At 43.5% G+C, this 26,540-nt stretch overlaps 1 protein-coding gene across 3 annotated transcripts in view; it reads right to left on the bottom strand.

The window, feature by feature from the left end:
* Positions 1-26,540, bottom strand: part of FAM117A (family with sequence similarity 117 member A) — a 161,961-nt gene that overhangs the window by 107,937 nt on the left and 27,484 nt on the right. For all 3 annotated transcript variants that reach the window (XM_069237800.1, XM_069237802.1, XM_069237801.1), the window contains exon 3: positions 22,357-22,452. In XM_069237800.1, coding sequence (XP_069093901.1) covers positions 22,357-22,452 — 96 coding nt within the window. The remainder of the gene's footprint in view (positions 1-22,356; positions 22,453-26,540) is intronic.

Here is a 26,540-nt window from a genome sequence, read left to right on the forward strand (position 1 = left end):
CCTCCCCTTTCGGTTCCATTGCGCATGGGCGTCGACTCCATCTTAGATTGTTTTCCCCGCAGAGGGTGAGGTAGGAGTTGTGTATATTAGTAATAGTGCGCCCATGCAATGGAATGAATACTTATGTACATAATAAAGGTTTAAGGTAATATATTTACAAATGTTCAAGATCTACTTCTAAACGGCTACAGGCTCCCGGGGAGGCGGGTGGGCCCATGTGAATCTGCAGCGACTCATGCCACGAACAGATGTACACTGGGTAAGTGACATTTTCCATTCAATGGCATGTGTAGCTGCAGATACACATGCTGTGCATAGACTAGTAAGCAGTTATCTCCCCAAAAGCGGTGGTTCAGCCTGTAGGAGTTGAAGTAGTTTGAAATAATGTTCTTAGTACAGCCTGACCTACTGTGGCTTGTTGTGCAGTGAACACATCTACACAGTAGTGCTTGGTAAATGTATGAGGCGTAGACCAGGTTGCTGCCTTACATATTTCGTTCATTGGAATATTCCCTAGAAAGGCCATGGTAGCTCCTTTCTTACTGGTTGAGTGTGCCTTTGGTGTAATAGGCAGCTCTCTTTTTGCTTTAAGATAGCAGGTTTGAATGCACTTAACTATCCACCTAGCAATGCCTTGTTTTGAAATTGGATTTCCTGTATGAGGTTTTTGAAAGGCAATAAATAGTTGTTTTGTCTTCCTAATTTGTTTTGTTCTGTCAATGTAGTACATTAGTGCTCTCTTGATGTCTAATGTATGTAGTGCTCTTTCAGCTACCGAATCTGGCTGTGGGAAGAACACTGGTAATTCTACTGTTTGATTCAAGTGGAACGGTGAGATAACCTTTGGTAAGAATTTTGGATTTGTTCTTAGAACTACCTTATTCTTGTGTATTTGAATAAATGGTTCTTGTATGGTAAATGCCTGAATCTCACTCACTCTTCTTAGAGATGTGATGGCAATGAGAAATGCAACTTTCCACGTTAAGTATTGCATTTCACAAGAATGCATGGGTTCGAAAGGTGGACCCATGAGCCTTGTTAAGACAATGTTGAGGTTCCATGAAGGAACAGGTGGTGTCCTTGGTGGTATAATTCTCTTTAGGCCTTCCATAAACGCTTTAATGACAGGTATTCTAAATATGGAAGTTGAATGAGTAGTCTGCAGGTAAGCAGATATTGCGGTGAGATGTATCTTTATGGAAGAGAAAGCTAGATTTGATTTTTGCAAATGTAGTAAATATCCTACTACATCTTTTGGAGATGCGTGCAATGGTTGAATTTGATTATCATGGCAGTAACAAACAAATCTTTTCCATTTATTTGCATAGCAGTGTCTAGTGGAAGGTTTTCTAGCTTGTTTTATGACCTCCATACACTCTTGTGTGAGGTCTAAGTGTCCAAATTCTAGGATTTCAGGAGCCAAATTGCTAGATTCAGCGATGCTGGGTTTGGATGCCTGATCTGTTGTTTGTGTTGTGTTAACAGATCTGGTCTGTTGGGTAGCTTGACATGAGGTACTACTGACAGGTCTAGTAGTGTTGTATACCAAGGTTGTCTTGCCCATGTTGGTGCTATTAGTATGAGTTTGAGTTTGTTTTGACTCAATCTGTTTACCAGATATGGTAGGAGAGGGAGAGGGGGAAAAGCGTACGCAAATATCCCTGACCAATTCATCCATAGAGCATTGCCTTGGGATTGATGGTGTGGAAACCTGGATGCGAAGTTTTGGCATTTTGCGTTTTCTTTTGTTGCAAATAGATCTATTTGAGGTGTTCCCCAAATTTGAAAGTAAGTGTTCAGTATTTGGGGGTGAATTTCCCATTCGTGGACTTGTTGGTGATCCCGAGAGAGATTGTCTGCTAGCTGGTTGTGGATCCCTGGAATAAATTGTGCTATTAGGCGAATGTGGTTGTGGATTGCCCAATGCCATATTTTTTGTGTTAGGAGACACAACTGTGTCGAGTGTGTCCCCCCCTGTTTGTTTAAATAATACATTGTTGTCATGTTGTCCTTTTTGACAAGAATGTATTTGTGGGTTATCATGGGTTGAAATGCTTTTAACGCTAGAAACACTGCTAACAGTTCTAAGTGATTTATGTGAAACTCCCATTGATGTATGTCCCATTGTCCTTGGATGCTGTGTTGATTGAGGTGTGCTCCCCACCCTGTCATGGAAGCATCCGTTGTTATAACGTATTGTGGCACTGGGTCTTGAAAAGGCCGCCCTTTGTTTAAATTTGTACTGTTCCACCATAGAAGCGAGATGTATGTTTGGCGGTCTATCAACACCAGATCTAGAAGTTGACCCTGTGCCTGTGACCATTGTGATGCTAGGCATTGTTGTAAGGGCCGCATGTGCAATCTTGCGTTTGGGACAATGGCTATGCATGAAGACATCATGCCTAGGAGTTTTAATACCATCTTTGCTTGTATCTTTTGTGTTGGATACATGGCCTGTATTACCTTGTGAAATGTTTGAACCCTTTGTGGACTTGGAGTGGCTATTCCTTCTATTGTGTTGATTGTCGCTCCTAAGTATTGCTGTGTCTGACACGGCAAAAGGTGTGACTTTGCATAGTTGATGGAGAAACCCAGCTTGTGAAGGGTCTGTATGACATATTTTGTTTGACGTGAACACCTTGTTAGCGTGTTGGTATTGATTAACCAGTCGTCTAAGTAAGGGAACACGTGTATCTGCTGCCTTCTGATATGTGCAGCTACTACTGCCAGGCATTTTGTAAAGACTCTTGGCGCAGTTGTTATTCCGAATGGCAACACTTTGAACTGGTAATGTATTCCTTTGAATACGAACCTTAGGTATTTCCTGTGGGAAGGATGTATCGGTATGTGGAAATACGCATCCTTTAGGTCTAATGTTGTCATGTAGTCTTGCTGTTTGAGCAGTGGGATTACGTCTTGTAATGTGACCATGTGAAAGTGGTCTGATTTGATGTAGGTATTTAGTGTTCTGAGATCTAGTATTGGCCTCAGAGTTTTGTACTTCTTTGGTATTAGAAAATACAGTGAGTAAACTCCTGTGTTTTTCTGTAGGCATGGTACTAATTCTATTGCGTCTTTTTGTAGTAATGCTTGAACTTCTAGTCCTAGAAGATCCATATGCTGTTTTGACATATTGTGTGTTTTCGGTGGGACGTTTGGAGGGAATTCTTGAAATTCTATGCAATAGCCATGTTGGATAATTGCTAAGACCCAAGTGTCTGTTGTTATTTCTTCCCAAGATTCGTAGAATTGGCTTAGTCTTCCCCCCACTGGTGTTGTGTGATGGGGTTGTGTGACTTGTGAGTCACTGTTTATTTTGAGGGGTTTTGGGACCTTGAAATTTTCCCCGACTTCTTGGGAATTGGCCTCCTCTATATTGTCCCCGAAAACCTCCCCTTTGATATTGACCCTGGTAGGTAGGTGGTCTTGTCTGTGAAGTGTTGGTTTCTGTGGGTTGACCCCGAAACCCTCCCCTAAAAGGTGTCTTCCGAAATGTGCCTCTGCTCTGCGGGGAGTAGAGTGCGCCCATGGCTTTGGCTGTATCGGTGTCCTTTTTTAGTTTTTCAATGGCAGTGTCCACCTCCGGCCCAAACAATTGCTGTTCATTAAACGGCATATTGAGCACAGCCTGTTGGATTTCGGGTTTGAACCCAGAAGTGCGCAGCCAAGCGTGCCTCCATATTGTGACTGCAGTGTTTATTGTCCTTGCAGCTGTATCGGCTGCATCCATGGAAGACCGTATCTGATTGTTCGAGATACTTTGTCCCTCTTCCACCACTTGTTGCGCTCTTTTTTGGAGCTCCTTGGGAAGGTGTTCGATGAGATGTTGCATTTCATCCCAATGAGCCCTGTCGTATCTTGCTAAGAGTGCTTGCGAGTTGGCGATACGCCACTGATTTGCTGCTTGTGCTGCAACCCTTTTTCCCGCTGCATCAAACTTGCGGCTCTCCTTGTCTGGAGGTGGTGCGTCGCCTGATGTATGCGAGTTGGCTCTTTTACGAGCTGCCCCCACAACTACTGAGTCCGGTGTTAGTTGTGTTAGAAATATTGGGTCTGTGGGAGGTGCCTTATATTTTTTCTCCACCCTTGGAGTTATGGCTCTGCTTTTAACTGGCTCCTGAAATATTTGTTTTGAGTGCCTTAGCATTCCTGGGAGCATGGGAAGGCTTTGATACTGGCTATGGGTGGATGACAGGGTGTTAAAGAGAAAGTCATCCTCAATAGGTTCCGAATGTAGCGAGACATTGTGGAATTCGGCTGCCCTTGCGACCACCTGTGCATATGATGTACTGTCCTCAGGTGATGACGGTTTAGTTGGATATGAGTCTGAACTATTGTCAGACACTGGGGCGTCGTAGAGGTCCCATGCATCGGGATCACACTGGCTCATTGTGGTATGAGCTGGTGAATGCATCAGTGGTGGAGTTTGCGCCAGTGATGCATGTGTTGGAGAAGGTGGTGGTGTTACCTTCTTTACCACCTTTGCTTGTGGTTGCTTGTCCCCTTGTTGGAAAACAAGTTTTCTTTTCATCTTGATTGGGGGAAGAGTGGTTATCTTCCCTGTGTCTTCCTGGATGTGAAGCCTCCTTTGAGTGTAGTCAGTGTCTGCAGTTTGAAGCTCTTCCCCAAATCTATGCAATTGGGTGTTTAGTCCTTGTTCCTCCGTATAGGAACTATTTTTCGGTTCCGAGGATTTTTTCGGTACCGAAACCATTTCGGTAGGCCTTTTAGGCTCCGAAGAAGATTTCTTTGATTTCGGCGCGTTGTCTCGGTGCCGAACATCTTCGGTGCCGCTGTCTCTGCGCCGAATTGTCTCGGAGCTGGTGTCTCGGCTCTGAGGTTGCTGTGTGGCGGTATCACGACCGGAGTCGGATGACTTCGACACCAGCATGCCCTTTTTCGGTGCCTTGGCTCGGTCACCTAGTTTTTGGGTTAAGCCATGGCCTGTTGGCAGTGGCGTCCCCTGGGCTTTTGTGGACTTTTCGTGAGTCCTAATTTTCTACGTCTTACTCACGGTTATTATGTCTTCGGCGTCGGATTCCCCCGAATCCGACTCCGGGATGGAGAACGCTTCCTCTTCGTCCTCGAACCGATGTTGTCCTGTCGGCGTGGACGCCATTTGTAATCTTCTGGCTCTTCGGTCTCTGAGCGTCTTCCTCGACCGAAACGCTCGACAGGCTTCACACATATCCTCCTTGTGCTCCGGGGACAGGCACAAGTTACAGACCAGATGCTGATCTGTATACGGAAACTTGTTATGGCATTTAGGACAGAAGCGGAACGGGGTCCGTTCCATCAGTCTTGAAGTCGCACGCGGTCGGGCCGACCAGGCATCGAAATTACCCCGAAGGGCCACCGGAGCTCTTCAAGATTCGGTGTCGATTTGTTCTAACTAACCCGATACCGAACGAAACAATACCGACGATTTTTTCCGAGATTCTAACTAACTTTCCGACCCGAAACACGGAGCGAAAAGGAATACGTCCGAACCTGATGGCGGAAAAAAAACAATCTAAGATGGAGTCGACGCCCATGCGCAATGGAACCGAAAGGGGAGGAGTCCCTCGGTCTCGTGACTCGAAAAGACTTCTTCGAAGAAAAACAACTTGTAACACTCCGAGCCCAACACCAGACGGCGGACTGTGCACAGCATGTGTATCTGCAGCTACACATGCCATCGAACATAATGTTTCTCCCTATACACTTCTACTTCACCCTCCTGCAGGAAAACAATCTAACAAAGGGCTATCACCAAGAGGAGTCACTCAATCACGTGACTCAAAATGTGTTTTTCTTCGAAGGTTTTTAACATTCCGAGCCCAACACTAGATTGCGGACTTATACGAAGCATGTGAATCTGCAACACTACAGGCCACGAGAAGATGTCTACTGAGTAAGTAACATTTTCCATATAGTTTCCATTTGTTGTAGTACTTCTTTAAGTTATCCTTTTTAATCAGCTTAAGAGGGCTACACCCAGAGGCTGCAATAATGTTGCTCTCTTATGCTCTTATGAAGGCCTCCAGGATGGCAGCAAGAATCATGTCCTGTTCCTACTTTGACTCACCCATTACATTGCATTCCCAGAGCAGCATAAAGCAGTAACGCACATGCAACTAGATACCCAGGAACAGGAGCTAGTCGTGCTGCTCTCGCAATGCTTCCAGCTCCTACTCAGAAGCTGACAATCCTTGGGCAGTTCAGTAACCTCTGTAAAGTTTCGTCACCTCTAACCACATAACAGACAGGAGCCAATGGAGGCTGGGTCATTAAATGATATGCAGCAAGTGAGCAGCTGCAGTGCAAGTCCAGACATGAACCCATTTCTGGAAATACCAAATCAGAGACCCACAACCAATGCAATTACACTGAGCCAAGTAGATTTTGGAAGATGTATGCCAGGCAAAAGGATAGGGATTGTGCGCATGGTTGATATCTACCAGCTGCAGCGGGAACCTTGCAAGGCTAGAAGGCTTTTTGGTGTGGTTGGTAGAGAAGACCTAGGAGCGAGTGGGGCATCCTGCATCTGGTTTATCAAGGAGCTACTTCCTCAAGTCAACTGCTCTTCCACTTGGCCTCAATCACACAGTTTTAAGATCGAATAAGCGATTTAGTGGAGACTGTGGTCTTTGAAATGTTATTAGGCAAGATTTTTGGTTTTATGCATGTGCAGTGAGGCGGATCGAAAGTGTAGGGGCTGGATGGAGGTATTGCTTAGTGAGCCATCTTAGACTTTAGGAGCTTTCAAGCAAGTCGGAGAACTTGTGTACATTCTGTATACTCCGCTTCTAGCAGGAGTGACCTCAGTCACCAACACCCCTTTACAGAAACAAACTCTACCAACTGAATCCAGATGAAGTGCAGACTATGGTTTATGGAAGTACCTAATGTTTTTCCATAGTTACTTTCAATGCTAGACAGCAGTAGGAGAATATTTTCCCTCACTGAGCTGTTTCACCATCCCTGTCTAGAGGTGCCCCTGATGCATACCTACAGCAGACACAATCACCAAGTCAATAAGTTTAAAATGAAGCTCAAATGTATTGAACTCTGGTGCCTCGAGTGGCTCTCTGACCTGAAAGCACAGGACTTGGATGCTGGTGCAAGAAGCAATGCTATCACTGTTAAATCACAAGTACTAGAGGATTCAATAACCTTAGGAACAAGGGATATCTGAAGAAAGACTGCAGAGACATAGAACTTGCAGGAATATTAACCCCCTGGGTGCCCGGTAAGAACTGGTCTCGTGCTCGGCCACAGTATGCAGAGGACGAGACCAGCTCGTCCTGCACCCGGCTCAGCACTCTTTCATCCCAACCACCCACCCCCCAGTGACGTCTGATGACATTTGCGCGCAAATCGCACACTGACCTGAGGTCACCTCCCACCACGCTTGAAGCACAAATGCTAAGCATTTCTCTTCCGCCCAGGAGGAGGTAGAAACCACTTGGCAGCAAGATTTTTTTTTTATTTTTTCACGATGGGGGTAACTCTTTAGGCAAGGGTCACTCCCTGGGGGCAAATTTATTTTAGGCCATTTCTGCCACCCTTGGGGCAGATCGGCCCATTTTTCCTAGGCCAATCTGCCCACAAGGGGGGGCAGAAACCACTAGGCACCAGAGAATTTTATTTTCTGATAGAAGAGGAGCGACCCCTTAAGCAAGGGTCGCTCACCTGGTGGGCAAATTTATTTTAGAACATTTCAGCCTACTTCTATTAAGCCAAGAAACCACCAAGGCACGTGTTGGTGGTGTGTTTTGTTTGGGGGACAGCCCCATGACCAAGTGTCGCTCCCCATGGGGGCACAACATTACGGTTGGCCATTTTTGCCCCCCTTTGGGCAGATTGGCCTAATTGCGGAAGGCCCATCTGCCCCAAGGGGGGCAGAAAGCCCAGCAGCAGAGAGACCAGGGAGGAATAAAAAAAAAAAATATAAAAAAAATACACACATTTTAAAAAAGGAGGAGGGTGGGGGTATGGCTATACCCCCACCCCAAATAAATGGGGAAAACGTTCTGCCCACCGGTGGGCAGATGGGTCAATTACCCCAATCCCCTCCCCCCCCCCCCCCAGGAACTAAGAAAAGAAATTAAAAAATGGGGTGATGGCTACCAACCAGTATGGGCATGGTTATGCCCCCACCCCAACTGAAGGGGGTAACAGTCTTTCAGATCTGCCCCTGCACACTAAAACATATCCCATGGCAAGCAAGACGACATTTGATTGTTTTGGGTTTTGGTTTTACATTTGGGCCACAAGAGCTTGTCTAACTCTCAAAATCATCCCACTTGGAATGGTGAGGGCTGTGCTTTAACTTTGGGACGCTGTCATGTAGAAAAATCTTCAAGACCTAGACACATCTGAAAACTAAACATCTGGGTGACTCCAGGGTGGTGTGCTTCACATGCATACCCGCTGAATCTTCTTACCCCCAGTGCCCTGCAAGCCTCCAACTTTGCTTGGAATCACACATTTTTTGTGATGGAACTTTCCAAAATCTGCAGGAATCCACAAAATTCCTACCACCCACTATTGTTGCATCTGTACCAATAAAAATTCTGCTTATTTGTCAGCCTCATTTTCAACATGTTTTTGGCTCTTCCCTGTCACAGGCACTTGGACCACCTACACAAGTGAGGTATCATTTTCACTGGGAGACCGAAGGGAACGTTGGGTGGTAGGAAATTTGCGCCAGTGCAGTGATCCCACACCAAAATGTGGGAAAAATTAGATTTTTTTTTAAGCTAAATTTGAGGTTTGCTGAGGATTCTGGGTAAGAAAACACTGGGGGAATCCAGGCAAGTCACACCTCCCTGGACTCCCTCAGATGTCTAGTTTTCAGAATTGTTTGGGTTTGGCAGGTTTCCTTATATGGCTGCTGAGTCCAGGACCAAAAACACAAGTTCCCCCCCTCCCACTCCCCCGCCCCTAAAAAAAAACAGGTAGTTTTGTGTTTGATAATTTTTATGTGTCTACATGGTGTTTTGGGGCATTTCCTTTCGCGGGCACTACGCCTGCCCACACAAATGAGGTACCATTTTTAATCAGGAGACTTGAGGGAACACTGGGTGGAAGGAAATTTGTGGCTTCTCTTAGATTCCAGAACATTCCATCACTGAAATGTGAAGAAAGTGTTTTTTTGCCAAATTGAGGTTTGCAAAGAATTCTGGGGAACAGAACCTGATCAGAGGCCCACAAGTCACCTCATTCTGGATTCCGCTAAGTGTCTAGTTTTCAAAAATGCACACGTTTGGTAGGTTTTCCTAGATGCAGGATCAGCTAGAGGTCAAAATCCACAGCTAGGCACTTTGAAAACAGACCTGTTTTGTTTGCAATGTAAAAATGTGATGTGTCCATGTTGCGTTTCCTGACGCGTGCATTAGGCCTACCCATGCTAGTGAGGTGCCATTTATTTTTATTTTTTTAATTAATCGGGCGACTTGGGAGAACACAGAATAGCAGAACAAGTTTATCGTCCCTTGTCTTTCTCTACATTTTTTCCTTCCAAATGTAAGACAGTATTTAAAAAAAAAAAAAAAAAAAAAAAAAACATGTATTTCAGAAATAAATGCTAATATGGGGCCCTCGGAATTCAGAGATGTGAAAACAACCCCTGCTTCTCAACACCTTATCTTGTGCCCATTTTGGAAATCCAAAGGTTTCCTTGATACCTATTTTTCACTCTTTATATTTCACCAAATGAGCTGCTATATACCAGGTATACAATGAAGGTATGCAAGAAGCAGCTCTTTTATTGGCTCTGGGTACTTGATGAACCTACAAGAGATAGATAGATATGGAAAATGTCACTTACCCAGTGTACATCTGTTCGTGGTATTAGTCGCTGCAGATTCACATGCTGTGCACAGTCTGCCATCTGGTGTTGGGCTCGGAGTGTTACAAGTTGTTTTTCTTCGAAGAAGTCTTTGAGTCACGAGACCGAGGGACTCCTCCCATTTCGACTCCATTGCGCATGGGCGTCGACTCCATCTTAGATTGTTTTTTTTTCCGACATCGGGTTCGGACGTGTTCCTTTTCACTCCGTGTTTCGGGTCGGAAAGTTAGTTAGAATCTCGGAAAAAATCGTCGGTATTGTTTGCGTTCGGTATCGGGTTAGTTAGAACAAATCAACACCAAATTTTGAAGAGCTCCGGTGGCCCTTTGGGGTTTTTTCGATCCCCCGTCGGGGCCTGGTCAGCCCGGCCACGTGCGACTTCAAGGCTGATGGAACGGACCCCATTCCGCTTCTGCCCAAAATGCCATAACAAGTATCCGTATACGGATCAGCATCTTGTCTGTAACTTGTGCTTGTCCCCCAAGCACAAGGAGGATACTTGTGAAGCCTGTCGAGCGTTTCGGTCGAGGAAGACGCTGAGAGACCGAAGAGCCAGGAGACTACAAATGGCGGACTGTGCACAGCATGTGTATCTGCAGCTACACATGCCATCGAACATATATATATAGTCACTTACCCAGTGTACATCTGTTCGTGCCATGAGACGCTGCAGATTCACATACTGTGGCGCCTTTTTTCCTAGTGGAATGCGCTCTTGGTGTAATAGGTAGATCTCTTTTTGCTTTAATATAGCAAGTTTGAATACATTTCACTATCCATCTGGCAATGCCTTGTTTGGATATAGGATTTCCTACATGAGGTTTTTGGAAGGCTACAAACAATTGTTTTGTGAAACAGTTTTGTTCTGTCAATGTAATACATTAGTGCTCTTTTGATGTCTAATGTATGTAAGGCTCTTTCGGCTACTGAGTCTGGTTGTGGAAAGAAGACTAGGAGTTCCACTGTTTGGTTTAGGTGGAATGGTGATATAACTTTTGGTAAGAATTTGGGATTTGTATGGAGAACCACTTTATGTTTATGTATTTGTATAAAGGGTTCTTGTATCGTGAATGCTTGTATCTCACTTACTCTAAGAGATGCGATAGCTATTAGGAAGGCTACCTTCCAAGTTAAGTATTGCATTTCACAAGAGTGCATGGGTTCAAATGGTGGTCCCATGAGTCGTGTTAATACAATGTTAAGGTTCCACGAAGGTACTGGTGGTGTTCTCGGGGGTATGATTCTGTTTAATCCCTCCATAAATACTTTGATAACTGGGATTCTAAAAAGCGATGTAGAATGTGTAATCTGCAGATAGGCAGATATTGCTGTGAGATGCATTTTAATAGAAGAGAATGCTAGTTTAGACTTTTGTAAGTGTAATAAGTAACTTACAATGTTCTTTGCGGAAGCATGGAGTGGTTGAATTTTATTATTGTGGTAGTAGTAAACAAATCTTTTCCATTTGTTTGCATAACAATGTCTTGTAGTAGGTTTCCTAGCTTGTTTAATTACCTCCATACATTCTTGTGTAAGGTCTAAGTGTCCGAATTCTAAGACTTCAGGAGCCAGATTGCTAGATTGAGCGATGCTGGATTCGGGTGTCTGATCTGTTGTTTGTGTTGAGTTAACAGATCTGGCCTGTTTGGTAATTTGACGTGAGGTACTACTGATAGGTCCAGCAGTGTTGCGTACCACGGTTGGCGAGCCCAGGTTGGTGCTATGAGTATTAGTTTCAGTCTGTTTTGACTCAGTTTGTTTACCAGATAAGGAATGAGTGGGAGACGGGGTAAAGCGTAAGCAAATATCCCTGACCAATTGATCCATAACGCATTGCCCTTGGACAGAGGGTGTGGGTACCTGGACGCGAAGTTTTGGCATTTTGCGTTTTCTTTTGTTGCGAATAGGTCTATTTTTGGTATTCCCCAGCGTCGAAAGTAATCTTGTAGGATCTGGTGACTAATTTCCCATTCGTGTGTTTGTTGGTGATCTTGACTGAGATTGTCGGCTAAGTGGTTTTGAATGCCTGGGATGTATCGTGCTATTAGGCGAATGTGATTGTGAATTGCCCAATGCCAAATTTTTTGTGCTAAGAGACACAGTTGTGACAAGTGTGTCCCTCCTTGTTTGTTGAGGTAATACATTGTTGTCATGTTGTCTGTTTTGACAAGAATGTGTTTGTGGGCTATCAGTGGTTGAAATGCTTTCAATGCTAGAAACACTGCTAACAGTTCTAACTGATTTATGTGCAGTTGTTTTTGTTGAATGTCCCATTGCCCCTGTATACTGTGCTGGTTGAGGTGTGCTCCCCATCCCATCATGGAAGCATCTGTCTTGATCACGTATCGAGGCACTGGGTCTTGGAATGGCCGCCCTTGGTTTAAATTTATAGGGTTCCACCATTGAAGCGAGAAGTGTGTCTGGCGGTCTATCAACACTAGATCTTGAAGTTGACCCTGTGCTTGTGTCCATTGTTTTGCTAGGCACCGTTGTAAGGGCTGCATGTGTGGTCTTGCGTTTGGGACAATGGCTATGCATGAGACATCATGCCTAGAAGTTTCATTACAAACTTCACCTGGTAGTGTTGGTTTGGCTGCATGTTTAATGCTATATTTTGGAAAGCTTGTATCCTTTGCGGACTTGGAGTGGCAATCGCCTTTTGTGTGTTGCTCCCAAGTATTGTTGTATCTGGGATGGTTGCAGATGTGATTTTTGGTAATTTATAGAAAACCCTAGTTTGTGTAGAGTTTCTGTAACTATCGCGTGTGAAGAAGACACTGTTGCTGAGTGCTGGTTTTTATTAACCAATTGCCTAAGTATGGGAATACATGCATGTGCGGTCTCCTTATATGAGCGGCTACTACTGCAAGGCATTTTGTGAATACCCTTGGGGCTGTTGTTATCCCGAACGGTAACACCTTGAATTGGTAATGAACGCCCTGGATTACAAACCTTAAGTATTTCCTGTGAGAAGGATGTATGGGTATGTGGAAATATGCATCCTTGAGATCTAACGTTGACATGTAATCCTGTTTGAGCAAGGGAATTACATCTTGAAGTGTTACTATGTGGAAGTGATTTTATTTGATGTAGAGATTCAGCGTTCTGAGGTCTAATATGGGTTTCAACGTTTTGTCTTTCTTTGGAATTAGGAAATATAGGGAGGAGACACCTGTTCCTTTTTGATGGTTGGGTACTAGTTCTATTGCTTGTTTTTGTAACAATGCTTGGACTTCTAGCTGTAACAGGTCTAAGTGTTGTTTGGACATATTGTGTGCTCTTATGGGCACATTTGGTTGGAAATTTATGAATTCTATGCAATAACCATGTTGGATAATGGCTAGGACCCATGCGTTTGTCCAGTTTTTGTAGAATGCAGTAGGTCTCCCCCCCCACTGGTGTTAAGTGTTGGGGGTTTGTGACACTGAAGTCACTGTTTGGCTGGAGTTTTTAGGGCTTTGGAATTTTCCCCTTGCTCTTGGGAATTGACCACCCCTGTAAGAGCCTCGAAACCCTCCTCTCTGGTACTGCCCCAGATAGGTGGGTCTGGCTTGTGAGGTGGAAGGCTCTGGGGTTTGGATACGAAACCAGCCTCTAAACTGTGGCCTTCTAAAAGTGCCTCTGCTTTGTGGGGAGTAGAGCGCGCCCATGGCTTTGGCCGTGTGTGTCCTCCTTTAGTTTTTCAATTGCCGTGTCCACCTCCGGCCCAAACAATTGTTCTTGGTTAAACGGCATATTTAACACAGCTTGCTGGATTTCCGGTTTAAAACCTGAGCTCCGTAACCATGCATGCCTGCGAATGGTTACCGCAGTGTTCACTGTCCGTGCTGCTGTGTCTGCCGAGTCCAGTGCAGACCTTATCTGGTTGTTGGAAATTGCTTGTCCTTCTTCAACAACCTGTTGGGCACGTTTCTGGTGTTCCTTGGGCAAGTGCTGTATTATATGTTGCATCTCGTCCCAGTGTGCCCTGTCATAGCGAGCCAGTGGAGCTTGCGAGTTGGCAATTCGCCATTGATTGGCTGCTTGTGCTGCCACTCGTTTGCCCGCAGCATCAAACTTCCGACTTTCCTTGTCAGGCGGTGGTGCGTCTCCTGATGATTGGGAGTTTGTCCTCTTCCTTGCTGCTTCCACGACCACCGAATCTGGTGTCAGTTGCTGTGTTATAAGACACAGGGTCTGTTGGGGGAGGTTTGTATTTTTTCTCCACCCTAGGCGTGATAGCTCTGCCTTTCACTGGGTCCTGGAAGACTTGTTTTGCGTGCTTGAGCATGCCTGGGAGCATTGGCAGACTTTGGTAAGAACTGTGGGTAGATGCCAAGGTGTGAAATAGGAAGTCATTCTCTATTGGCTCCGAATGCATTGCTACATTGTGGAATGTAGCTGCTCTTGATAACACCTGAGTGTATGCAGTGCTGTCCTCTTGAGGTGACGGCCTTGCCGGGTAACAATCTGACCTGTTATCGGAGTCCGGTGCATCATACAAGTCCCATGCATCCGGGTCATCCTGCATCATCCCCGTATGTGTTGGTGACTGCATTGGGGGTGTTGTTACTGGGGACAGCTGTGGCGAATGTAGTGGAGAAGGCTGTGGCGAAAACCTTGGTGGTGGTGTTTTGTCTCTTGCCACCTTTGCCTTTGGCTGCATTTCTGACCCTTGAAATGCCAGCTCTCTTTTAATTGGAGGAAGAGTTTGAATTTTGCCAGTCTCTTTCTGGATGTGCAGTCTCCTTTGAGTATGGTCTGGTTCCCCCATACTTATTTCCTTCTCAAATCTATGTTGTTGCATTTGGCTGGAAAGTCTGTGCTCTTCCATGTAAGAGCCTACTTTCGGCTCGGAGTCTGCCTTTTTCGTTACCGAAGGTTTGGAAACAGTCTTTTTCGGTTCCGAAACAACTTTCTTTACTTTGGGTGTGTCGAACTCTCGGTGTCGAGATCGTTCCGAGCCGGAATCTCGCCCCGGAGTCTGATGTTTTCGGCAGTTGAGGCCATTTTCGGTGCAGATGGTTGGTCACCGTGTTTGATGGGTAAAGCCATGGCCTGTTGGCGGTGGCATCCCCTTGGCCTTCATGATCTTGGAGTGAGTCTTGGACGGGGCAGTTTTACTCAGTTTTCCGAGTAGTCATCGGTAGCTCACTTTCGGAGTCGTCCGAGTCCATCCCTTGTATGGAGATTCTTTCATCCTCCTCGACGTCGATCTGTTCTGTTGGTGTCGACGCCATTTGCAGTCTTCTGGCTCTTCGATCGCGTAGGGTCTTTTTAGATCGAAATGCCCGGCAGGCCTCGCAGGTATCCTCCCTGTGTTCCGGTGATAGACACCAGTTACAGACCAAGTGTTGGTCTGTATAAGGATACTTCGCGTGGCAATTCGGGCAGAAGCAGAAGGGGGTCCGGTCCATTAGTTTTGTCAATGGACGCGGTCAGGCCGACCAGGCCCTGCTGAAGAGCGGAAGCCCCAAAGGGCCGCCGGAGCGCTTCTTGTATCGGTGTCAATATCCTAACACTAAACAGTTACCGAGCGCGAACAATACTGTCGAATTTGATAATTAGCTAACTTTCCCGATTCAAAATACGGAGCGAAGAGGAACACGTCCGAACCCGATGGCAGAAAGAAAACAGTCTAAGATGGAGTCGACACCCATGTGCAATGGAGCCGAAAAGGAGGAGTCCCTCGGTCTCCTGACTCGAAAAGACTTCTTCGAAGAAAAACAACTTGTAACACTCCGAGCCCAACACTAGATGGCAGGATAATGCACAGCATGTGTATCTGCAGCTACACATGCCATCGAACATATATATATATATATATATATATATCTGCAACCAGAAGAGTCCAGCAGACATAACAGTATATTGCTTTCGAAAATCTGACATCCCAGGAAAAAGTTAAAGTAAAACATGGAGAAAAAATGGCTTTTCACCTCCATTTCAATATTTTATTTTTATTTCAGCTGTTATTTTTTTGTAGGAAAACCTTGTAGGATCTACACAAATGACCCCTTGGTGAATTCAGAATTTTGACTACTTTTCAGAAAGGTTTAGCTTTCCGGGACCCAGCACTGGTTTCACACCCATTTCTGTCACTAACTGGAAGTGAGGCTAAAAGCACACACACCAAAAAAAACAAAAAAAAACAAAATAAAGTAAAGATGGGTTATGTCCCAGTAAAATGCCAGAATTGTGTTGAAAAAAAATTTGTTTTTCTGATTCAAATCTGCCTGTCCCTGAAAGCTGGGGAGATGGTGATTTCAGCACCGCAAACTTTGTTGATGCCATTTTTCGGGGGGGGGGGGGGGAGGAACCACAAGCTTTCTTCTGCATCCCTTCCCCGCCCCTCCCAATTAAAAAAAATAAATAAATAATATAAGACAACATTTTTCCTGTATTTTGGCTAATTTCTTGGTCTCCTCCAGGGGAACCCACAAACTCTGGGTAGCTCTAGAATCTCTAGGATGTTGGAAAAAAGGACGCAAATTTGGTGTGGGTAGCTTATGTGGACAAAAAGTTATGAGGGCCTAAGTGCAAATTGCTCCAAATAGCCAAAAGAAGGCCTGCCACCTGAAAATGGGGAGGGGCGGGGGGGGGGGGGGGAGCTGGCAGCGAATGGGTTAAACTGCAACTGTTCCGAAAAGAAAAATGAGAAAAGAAAGGAAAATTAAAAAAAAAAAAAAAATGAATGACTCGAACAGAGGCACATTTCCTTACACTAGAGAGAAAATGGACAGCCTTTCAAATGTGACTCCAACATTGCTCAAGAAGGCCATCCTCAACACCCTTCCACTAAGAGATCAAAAAGTAATTTCATACAGAACATATGTTTCTTGGTTATAAGTCTGCACCAAAAGACCCAAGCAGAGATCTTTTTATGTGCAATCCTGGCATAAATGTAGCAGATTGTGAGAGTAGTACCTCTAATAGAAAGATTTAGAAGAGTGCTTTGGTGAAAATTGCTGATCTCATAATGGTAGATGATACAGCACTATCACTTTGTACATGGTAATTGGAATCCTGCTGCCTGCAACTCTGGTGTTAGGTAGTAACTCCAAGAGATAGAAATACATTTATAGCCCTCCTGTATACGATCAGTAGGTTCTCTGATGAAGACTACAACTATCTTACTGAGCCTGCAGTAGCCACATGAAGAATTCTAAAAGGATCTTTTACCTGAAATGGGTCTACGCCAGAGGTTTTGAACCTTTTTGTAGAGATCCTGAAGTAAGAGTATATAAAGACAAAGCAACTTACACTGTCCCTAAAGTACCCAAATCGAACTGCAGTGAGCGCAGGAGTCATAACTAGAAAGGTTTACCTAATGAAGTCCATACTGACCAATTTTGTCAATCTGCTATTCATTATATATAGAACATCTTAAAGGTGAGTGCCACATTGGATGTGTGTGGTCTCCATCAGGGAATACACGAGGGGGGACTGCCATTATTTTGAATGACTTCCAATATTTGGCTAATTACATCCAAAGTCGAGTGGTTAAGGTCTAAAATCCAGCCTTCAATCAGGATTAAAAATAACATTTCCAGGTAGAAAAGTACAAGGGTTATTGGAGACAGGTAAACATGCCTTTTTGTGTCTGGTGCGCCAACATCTGCCTGCATCTAAAGGACTTTATATACAGCTCTATGGCACCCTTTGCAGCACCCTGCTGGTGGGAGCAGTAAGGTGGCTGCCATACTTCAACTTCTGGATACATTGGCCCCAACCGGTGTAGGTAGGCCCATGGGCCATACAAATAAAATAATCATTGGACTGTGGGTTTCAGTTCAATTTTAACTTGAAATATAATCCATGGGTTGTCAAGTGAGAGGATGCTGCAAAAAACGTCCTCCGTGATTTTTCAGTCCCACTTTAACACATCAAGAAAGAAGCCAATTTGAATTTACTTAAGCCTACGAAATGAACTTTCAAAGCACGAGTACGTTACTTTGCAGCTCATTTCCAAAAACCCTGTGAATGTTTCACTAGTTTTGAACAGTAGTTGGCATAAACTGATCGTTTAAGAAATAGTATCCTGTTAAATAATCTCTTCAGCTTCCCTGCTTAATAGGAAGAGCTACCATGCAGCTCTTGAAAGGTGTTTTATAAAAAATAAAAGGCACTAACTTAAATAAGGTTCCATTAGGAGAAATAAGGGGAACCATTTTCTCACCACAAGTGAGTGCAAAATATTAGCAGTCACGCAAATGAATGCATCTTCTACTTTGTTTATGGCTGCTTTATCTCCTTATGCGACTATTTGATGCTTCAGGGTACTCTAGATTCAAACAGTAAACATGACCTGCTCCCATAACTTCAAATCACCTTTTTCTGAAAACCTTCACATTTCAAATAGATCACTGCTATGACTGGCATGAAATAATTCTGACTGAACTCATAGCGGTTGTGGATACTGGGTGGTGTAAATTTGGCATTTTCTGTACGGCATGTTTGAAAACTAGTAAAGATATAAACCCCACCACCCCTTTGGTAAAGATAGGTCTGTAGCACCTTGGGGTTTATCTCCCATTTACATACCTTTTAATGGCCTCTGTTTAGCAGAACTCAAAGCTGATGCCTGCTTGTATATGTTCTGCCATTGGGTGAATATGGTGACTGATGGCCAGGTTCAAAATCATCAGTACTTGCAATAGCTGTGGAGTGTGTGTACTCTGCCCAGAATCTGAGTAATACAGGCCTGTCATTGTCTGTTCTTATCACAATAACATTGATGTACAGAATCTTTTCATAAGTTTGTAAATCTAATGCAATGCCTTTAGTGCCAACCATAAGATGTGCTGTAGCTTCTCATGGAGATTCCATTTTTCTAAGACGGGTACCACAGGTCTGCGAGTACACTTGCATCTCTTGGCGGCCTTTCTTTTGAGAGGGGGAAAAAAAAAAAAAACACAAAACACTGGGTTTCACCACTAGAGTTTGTTCTGAACACTGACCCCTACCAATACTAGCTCCTCCCATACCACCAGTCATGTGCATGAGTCGCAAGTCTTCACTATCAGAGCTGTGCATGAAGCTTTCATTCCTAAACAATTTCATAACTTTCCACACTGTCAGAGGAAATTACATCTGTCAAATGGAATCTTTCTGAAACACCAGCACTCTTTAGTTGGATACACTTTGGTCCACACTAAATTTAGGGTGCTCTCCTAACTCTTTGAATCTGTTCGGGCAGTAAACTAAAATTTGACATTCACTGCAAATTCCAACATGAGTAGGATACATTTTTGTTGTTCCACAGACAAGATCATGCCTCCCCCCCAACCATCCAGTAATCCAGATATGGATGAAAATGTATTATGTTGTGAAGTAGAGGTGCTGCCACTACAGAGTGGCACTGAGGACACACTTGCTGGCAACTTCTCTGTGAAGTGAACAATTTTAAAATGGTAGTATTTTATCTCACCATAAATCTTAGTAACCTCCAAACTGCTGGATGCACGTGGATCCCATTGCTGTAACAGCAGTATCATCTCCTGTATGTTATCTTCCAGGACTGAATGATGTCAACGTAACAATACAGTTGTCTCAAACCAAAAATTGGTCTTAAGTGCTATCTTTCTACAGAAAGAAAATAGAATAGACCCTGTTCCTCTTCTCTAGGTGGCACTTTCTCTATTGATCACTTCTAAAGGTGGGTTAGAAAAGATTCTAAAATAAATTGCAGATGTTGGTTTGTTTTGTAAGATTTTGATGAATTTGTTTTTTTGGCTTGGAGTATGGAACTCTATGCAACAGCCATGTTGAAATTGTGGATAGTAAGAATTTGTCATGAGCTTATAATAAAACTGGTACAGGGAAAATACAGTGCACTCCCACCCCTACAAGGGGTGTTATATGAAAGGAAAGGATGGGACTGAAGAGAATTGCGTGTGAAGTCACTGGTTGCAGAGGCACATCTGCTCGAGGTTCTCCAGTTCTTGAGCAGTAGTGCCTTAAAAAGTATCACTGGTGCACTGCACAGACTGTTTCACCTGCTGATGACTGGGTTGGTAAACTTGGTGTTGGAGACGGTTGTGGATTCATTTTCTCGGTACAAGATAAAAATCTAAAAATTGATTTATTCCGCCATGCCTTGCAAAGTGACTTCATGATAGTGTTTCGCCCTTTGATTTACAGCAAGCTATGAAAAGGTTTCATCCGATGTAGATGCTGAGAGATGATCACTTCAGTTGCTGTTCATCAGTGTAGTCAATATAATATGCATTCAACTAATCCTCTACTTAAATTGCAGGTAGGTCAAACTGTGTACCCTATGGATCCCTATTCCATTCTGAGTCGGGCCTGATAGTGTAAGTGGCGACTGCAAAAGTGGGTTACATGCAGATATATATGTTTCCCTACTCTATTTGAGGATAAATAAATAAAAAAAAAATAAAAAATAAAAATAAAAAAAAACAACAAACACACGTTTTGGTTTGACAACCTATTCAAACATAAGCTACTACATTTACTTTTTGTAGAGTATTCTATGTTATGTTTTACATACTCTGGAAGCAATTTATCGACAAGTAACTACAAATAAAAATAAATAAGAGAATAAATGTGAAGGAAAATAAGGCAGACAGTGGGTATGGACTGCTATAAAGACGTGGTCTAGCTTCCATATTGACTTGTTTGGCTTAAACTGTCAAGCCTATCCTGTATCAGAAATGTGCGTTTTTCCCAATGTGTATGCACTATAAAAAAATATATATATTTTTTTTTAATGTGGTATATTTAGTCAATATTTGATTTTGTAATATACTATACTAATGAGATAACTCAGTTAATGCATCTGGGTGTTAGTATGAAGTCCAGCGATCTATTTGCCCTTCTTGAATTATTAAAGGGTATTTTTTTTATCCAGATACTTGCAAATAATAAACAGCTAGTCATAGATTTAAGTGGCATATGTTTCCACAGAAGAAATTTCGTTACTCTTCAAGTATTGCTCTCATCTCTCAGGGGTACAGGGACAAGCCTCCACCTTTTTCATCCTTTTGAATGCAGCACAACCACTTAATGAAACAGATTAGATCACTAGAGAGTTACAGAAACTATGTATTGGTCTTTGTCCCAACAATGGTTACGATACAATGTGCAGGGTTTAAATCTGGGACTTTGCTGCATAAATTACTCATTTTAAGATTCCATAGCAGTAGTATAAATCTGAAACACTCTTCCAGCCCATCTTTCTGTCCAATCCAATCTTTTAGTGGCAAAAGCTTCTGAAGACTCATTTGTTTATTTAGTGAGTGAATGACCTCTCCCAAGCTTGTGCTTTTGTGCCAAGAGCTTCCCTCTTGTCACACTTTATAAATTAAGCGCCACAGACTGACAGAAAAATAAGCAAGAAAATAATAAAGAAAGAGTTGGAAAAGATCCAAAAGGTCATCAGGGACAAGACTCGCTGTAAGAGATTAGCTGAGCACAAGAAGTAGGTTTAAGTCCACAAAGCTTGACTAAACAAAATATAACAAGCATCTGCAATGCAATGCAATGGGTCTTACGTTTGCTCGAATTCGAGCGATTAACGTTGTAAATTCCTAACTGGACTTTTCTTGCCACTTACACTGAAAATGAAAAGTAAAACAGTTGACATAAGCGAGCCGATTCAAAGCGCCATGACTGCCATGAGAGTGAAGGACACCCACAAAAAGGAAAAGAAGTTCGCTAGCAGTCAAACATATCTGCAATCGTGGAATTATCCATGTAACAGGGGCAGTCTGCAAGGCAGTAACAAAACCGCCACAAGGAGGGATAAACAAAGCATTTACCAATGATAAAGGATTTTTGAAAGGCAAGCCCAGGAATGAGTGAGTGATGTGTGTGTGGTTAAAAGCCCACAATACTTCCAACAGGTCAAAGCGTTTGCACACTCTATCTAAAAAAAAAAAAAGGAAAGGGCATGCCTAAGAGAAAATTTAAGGATGTGCTGCATGGGATGCACACAATTGCAGTACTAGCCAGCAAAGCTCTAAATTAACATCTAATGAGGTGATTTCTGATCAGCTTTTTGATGACATGATGCCCATAAGATACTAATGGGAAACAGTACTCAAGATCTGAATAGTAACAGAACTAGGTCTTGCAGGTAGCATGAAAATCCTAGCCATCTAACCAAATTCATGACATGAACCACACATGATAGGCTACAAATGAAGTAGATCAAATTCTTCAATGTATGCTGAAGCAAGTACAATTTTCTAAATATTTAAGCGTATGGTACTTCACAATGGCAAAGTGGTGTACGCTAGGCACATTACCAATAACAAACAAGCAATAAATTGATGGTCTAATTTCTTTCCAGTTAAGATCACTGGGGATTTCTAGCACAAAAAGTAAAGCAAATACACAATACCTCTTGGCGCTGCAACAGTAAGACCGGGAAAGGCAGCAGCTCATAAGAACATCTCAACTGAAGAGATTTGGAAGATATCTGAGCACACAAGATATATTGCAGGAGTGTAGTGAAACAAGTTTGCCTAAACGTGCATTCCTTTGGCTGTGAAATGAGGCATCACCAAAATACTTACGTCTTTATGGTACTCATTGTTGCCCCATGATGCAGACCTCTTGTGAGCCCCTGTGTTGGCTCCATCCAAAGCTGTTTCAGGCCATGACAAAGGAGTCTGTAGGGGTGGAGGAAAAGCGTTAGATTGTCTATGTGTGAGAAATCGGAGCTCGAGATTAATAAGTGTGTGAACAATTAAATCTAGCCCCTATATGCTCTGAAATATGGTCTTGGTTTTGTAGGATTACCAAAGAACCAGCTCAAAAAGAAGACAGTGTTGGTTGTCACAAGTTAACAAAACCTCTGCATTAAAATATTGCAATGCCCATCCAGCACCAGACTTACTTTTATTAGAGTGAACCGAAGTCACAGGTGAAAAACATGGTAAAATAGCTGCCTACAGCAAATTATGCTAGCATGTCACGCACTCCCATTGTCAGACCAGGTAAGAGGCACCCACTGAGGTGCTGATAAAATGAACTGTGCTTTTCAGCACTCCTTCTTGCCCTCATTCAGACATACACCACTCTCCTAACGAGGGAGTCCACTACTATAGCCATCAGGCAGCACAGGAAGAGGCGACTAGTTTGCAAAAGTGCTGCAATAGTCTGTGGACGAAGGAGTAGTGGGTCGATGGGTGAGGAGGACTGGTAGGTAACACAATTACTTCAGTCAAGAGCTGCACTAAGCTCATGAGAAAAAGCAGGAAATGTCAGATGCCGGTATTTCTGTTCCAGCTGTGGTGCAACCGCTTCCTGACTCTCCAGCAAGAGATAAACAGCTGAAAAGGCAGCAATCAGAAACCGCGAAACACACACGAGTAAGGGTGAATAAACGGTCAGTCTCAAGTACAGTATGATTATGTGAGGGTAGCGTAGCACGCAAAGAACTACTCACAGTAAAAGTTAGGCAAACAGCCTTGGTGCAGCAACACCATACAGTAACGCAACCTTAATTGCAATGCCAGCTTCCCACAAAAATAGTATTAAGAGTCTAACAAAAGGTTTATTAATCGGGGGGGGGGGGGGGGGGGGAGTAGATCTCACAATTACACTAAACACAGAGCAAAACAAAATACCACCGGGCAACCCTAACTGTTGAAAATGCCCAATGCAAATCATGAGAGCGGTCCATTTCCTTACAAGCACATCTCGCATCAAGGACGGAGGCTGAATACAATTTGCGGTACAAGAGACAGGAAATAAAACCAGCAGACATGCTGTTCAAACATGGCCACCCAATGGAGAGAGAGAGAGAGAGAAAGAAAGAGAATTCAACTAGTGAAGCCTTCACGAACTCTCTCGCCCGACGGTCTCATATTATGAACAGTTTGTGGAAAGCATGCTCCCTTCCCTCTCCATGTTTATTCCCTTTAGGAACTGGATTGTTTCCAAAGAGGCATCCCTTTTCGGAATGTACTTGTTTATATTATTGTGCTTCTCCTCCTAGATTTATACTTTGGACATGCAGCACCGAGAAATATATTAGACTGCAGATGAACACTGATCAGGATGTCTGCAGTGGCAAGTAAGAATTGGGCCAGAGCCCTGCCCACCAATTACAGATTATTTTTTTACATTAGCAAACAGTGTCACTCGCTTCAATACCTTGAATTTATCTGGTGCGGCCATCTTAAAATCTTTTCACTGTTTGATATACTACAGCACAAAGCCCTCCAACGTGAAAACAGGGTCGGATTGGGATCATAATTAGGCCTGGACACACACAAAAAAGTGGCCCACGTTCCCTGACTGACCTTTTGATGGATCACCATCTCGGACCGGCTATATTTTATTATTTTTGTAATTTTAAATAGTGTAAACTAGGCCCAAAGGCATTGGGACAATTTACACGAGCACAAGTTACATTACACAAGAAAAAAAATCATTTCTGTTTAGGGTGAGGTGATTTTACTTTAGGGGAGATTAAGTGATTTGCCCAGAATCCCAGGATGTTGACAATGGGACTTGAACCTAGTTCCAACGTCTGCAGCTCTGACCATGGCACTTCATCAAGTTTTATGTAAATACAACCCCACCAATCCCCACAACAAGGCCTAAAAGACACTGTGGCTGAGTTGACAACACCTGGTTGCTAGGGAGGCTACTTCTCTTGCCTCCCCTCCCCCCAACCCCCTATATCCTCAGTGGAGTGACCCGGCAACTGGCAAGGGAGTTGTCAAGAAAAGCACAGGGCTGCTCCTGCTCCAAAGGCACTTGAGAGAGTGGCTCAATGGCACAAATCACCTGGACCGCCAGTGAGCCAACAACCTCCGGCATACTCCCACCCTCCGCACATTCATTATGGCCTAAAGGTGATGGCCAGGTGGAGGATGACACTATTACTAGTAGAGCAGTGGACACAGATGAGAATGCCCCAAAGGCTAAAGCTACACCTGGCTTACAGTCTCAATTTACAACATGGAAGGGAGTGACTAGGATACTGGCACCACATTAAAGTGGCCTGGCCGGGACTGGGGAAGAAATTAAGGGGGTTATTACAACTTTGGAGGAGGTGTTAATCCGTCCCAAAAGTTACTGTAAAGTGACGGATATACCACCAGTCATATTACGAGTCCATTACATCCTATGGAACTCGTAATACGGCTGGTTGTATATCCGCCACTTTACCGTCACTTTTGGGACGGATTAACACCTCCTCCAAAGTTGTAATAACCCCCTTAGTCTCTTGGGACGGTTTACAAAGTCCCCCCACCCCCAAAAAAAAGCCGACAGGTGGCCCTGAGGTACTGGCCCATCTCCCAATTTCAGAGCACCTGCCTTGCCAATCCAACCTTGGGCGAAAACAATCAGGATTTCACTACTGAAAAGCAGGACCTAGATGCAGCACTTGAAACTAATTATTATCGGTTACTCAGATCATAACGTTTGCCTAAAAACTGAACCTCGTATTCACTTTGTGTCTGGTATCTACCTTCAAACAAAACTATCATGAGCACTCCTGCAAGGCAAGCATCTGCTCCTTAAAATAATTACCTCCCCCCCCCCCCCCACACCCACACATTTCTCCCACAGCCACTTTTGCATCTAAAGTTTTGATAAACAAAAAGCTACAGAGGACACACAACAGCTGAGGTACGCAAGAAATGTAGAGATATTTTAGCGCCACACTTTACATTCCCTGGTGGCATTTATCTTCAAAGAGGTTTGTCTCTGTCAAGGTTTCACATTTGTGAGGCAAGAATAACCTTTTACTTCTCCCCTCTGGAAAAATGGGCTAATTCAAATACTGCAGCCATTCTTGTGGAAAGAGATCTGTAAGGATGGGTACTCCTTGTGGGTGTGTTCCTAGCAGGGTACCTTATCCTAAAGAGACTGGCTAAATAGGACACCCACAACCTTCGGGAAGAGAGAGTTGATGCAGTTCTCAGCACAGCATATCGTGTGTATTATTCCAACTCTAGCCTTATAGGATAGAAACCATGCCAAAAAAAAAAAAAAAATAGCAAGAAAGGAAAAGAAAAACAAAAAAAACACCAAGATTTGAGGTTAAGTATAATGCTCACAGAATGCTCTCTGGTTCGCTTCAAAAGTTTGCAGAAGCTTGTAAGCAACAGTGATGATTCTTTGCTTTCAAAATAAAAATGTTCAGAAAAAAAAAAGTAAAGTAGGAAAAAAAAAAAAAGTTTCATCACTAAGAAATTAGGTGCTAATTCTTCGAAGCATCATTTAGTAAAATGTGTTGTAGCATGCTAGTATTTTCAATAAATATTCCTAATGAAAAATCAGTGTAACCATTTTCAACAAGAATATGGGAAGCATGAAAACAAACAAGTACTGGCAAAGCCAACCGATCCAACATTTGTTGTGAATCTTATTGTTTTCTCAATACATGCCTTGTTTTGACACAACTTTTGTAAGACTATTGTGGGAGCTGTCAAGCCCTCACAACTGTAATGAACACTAGCACCAAAAAAAAAAAAAAAAAAGTTGTTGGTCTCAAAAAGCACACATTGCCCCTGCAGTGCGGGGACCGCTCAAGGGACTCTCCCTCAGCACAGCACCTGCCCTAAGTGAGTCTGGAGAGGGGAGCCCCTCCATGTTCTTTGCATAGGGGCCCACTCCAGTTTCATTACGCCACTGATTGCCACAGTAGAACCTTGTACTGAAAAAAAAAAAAAAAAAAAAAGACTTTGCGTGCCAATATGCTCCTTGCAGAACAGCAGAATGCAATCACTCACAGTGA

The sequence above is a fragment of the Pleurodeles waltl genome, chromosome 6 (genome assembly GCF_031143425.1).
Source record: "Pleurodeles waltl isolate 20211129_DDA chromosome 6, aPleWal1.hap1.20221129, whole genome shotgun sequence".
NCBI classification, from domain to species: domain Eukaryota; kingdom Metazoa; phylum Chordata; class Amphibia; order Caudata; family Salamandridae; genus Pleurodeles; species Pleurodeles waltl.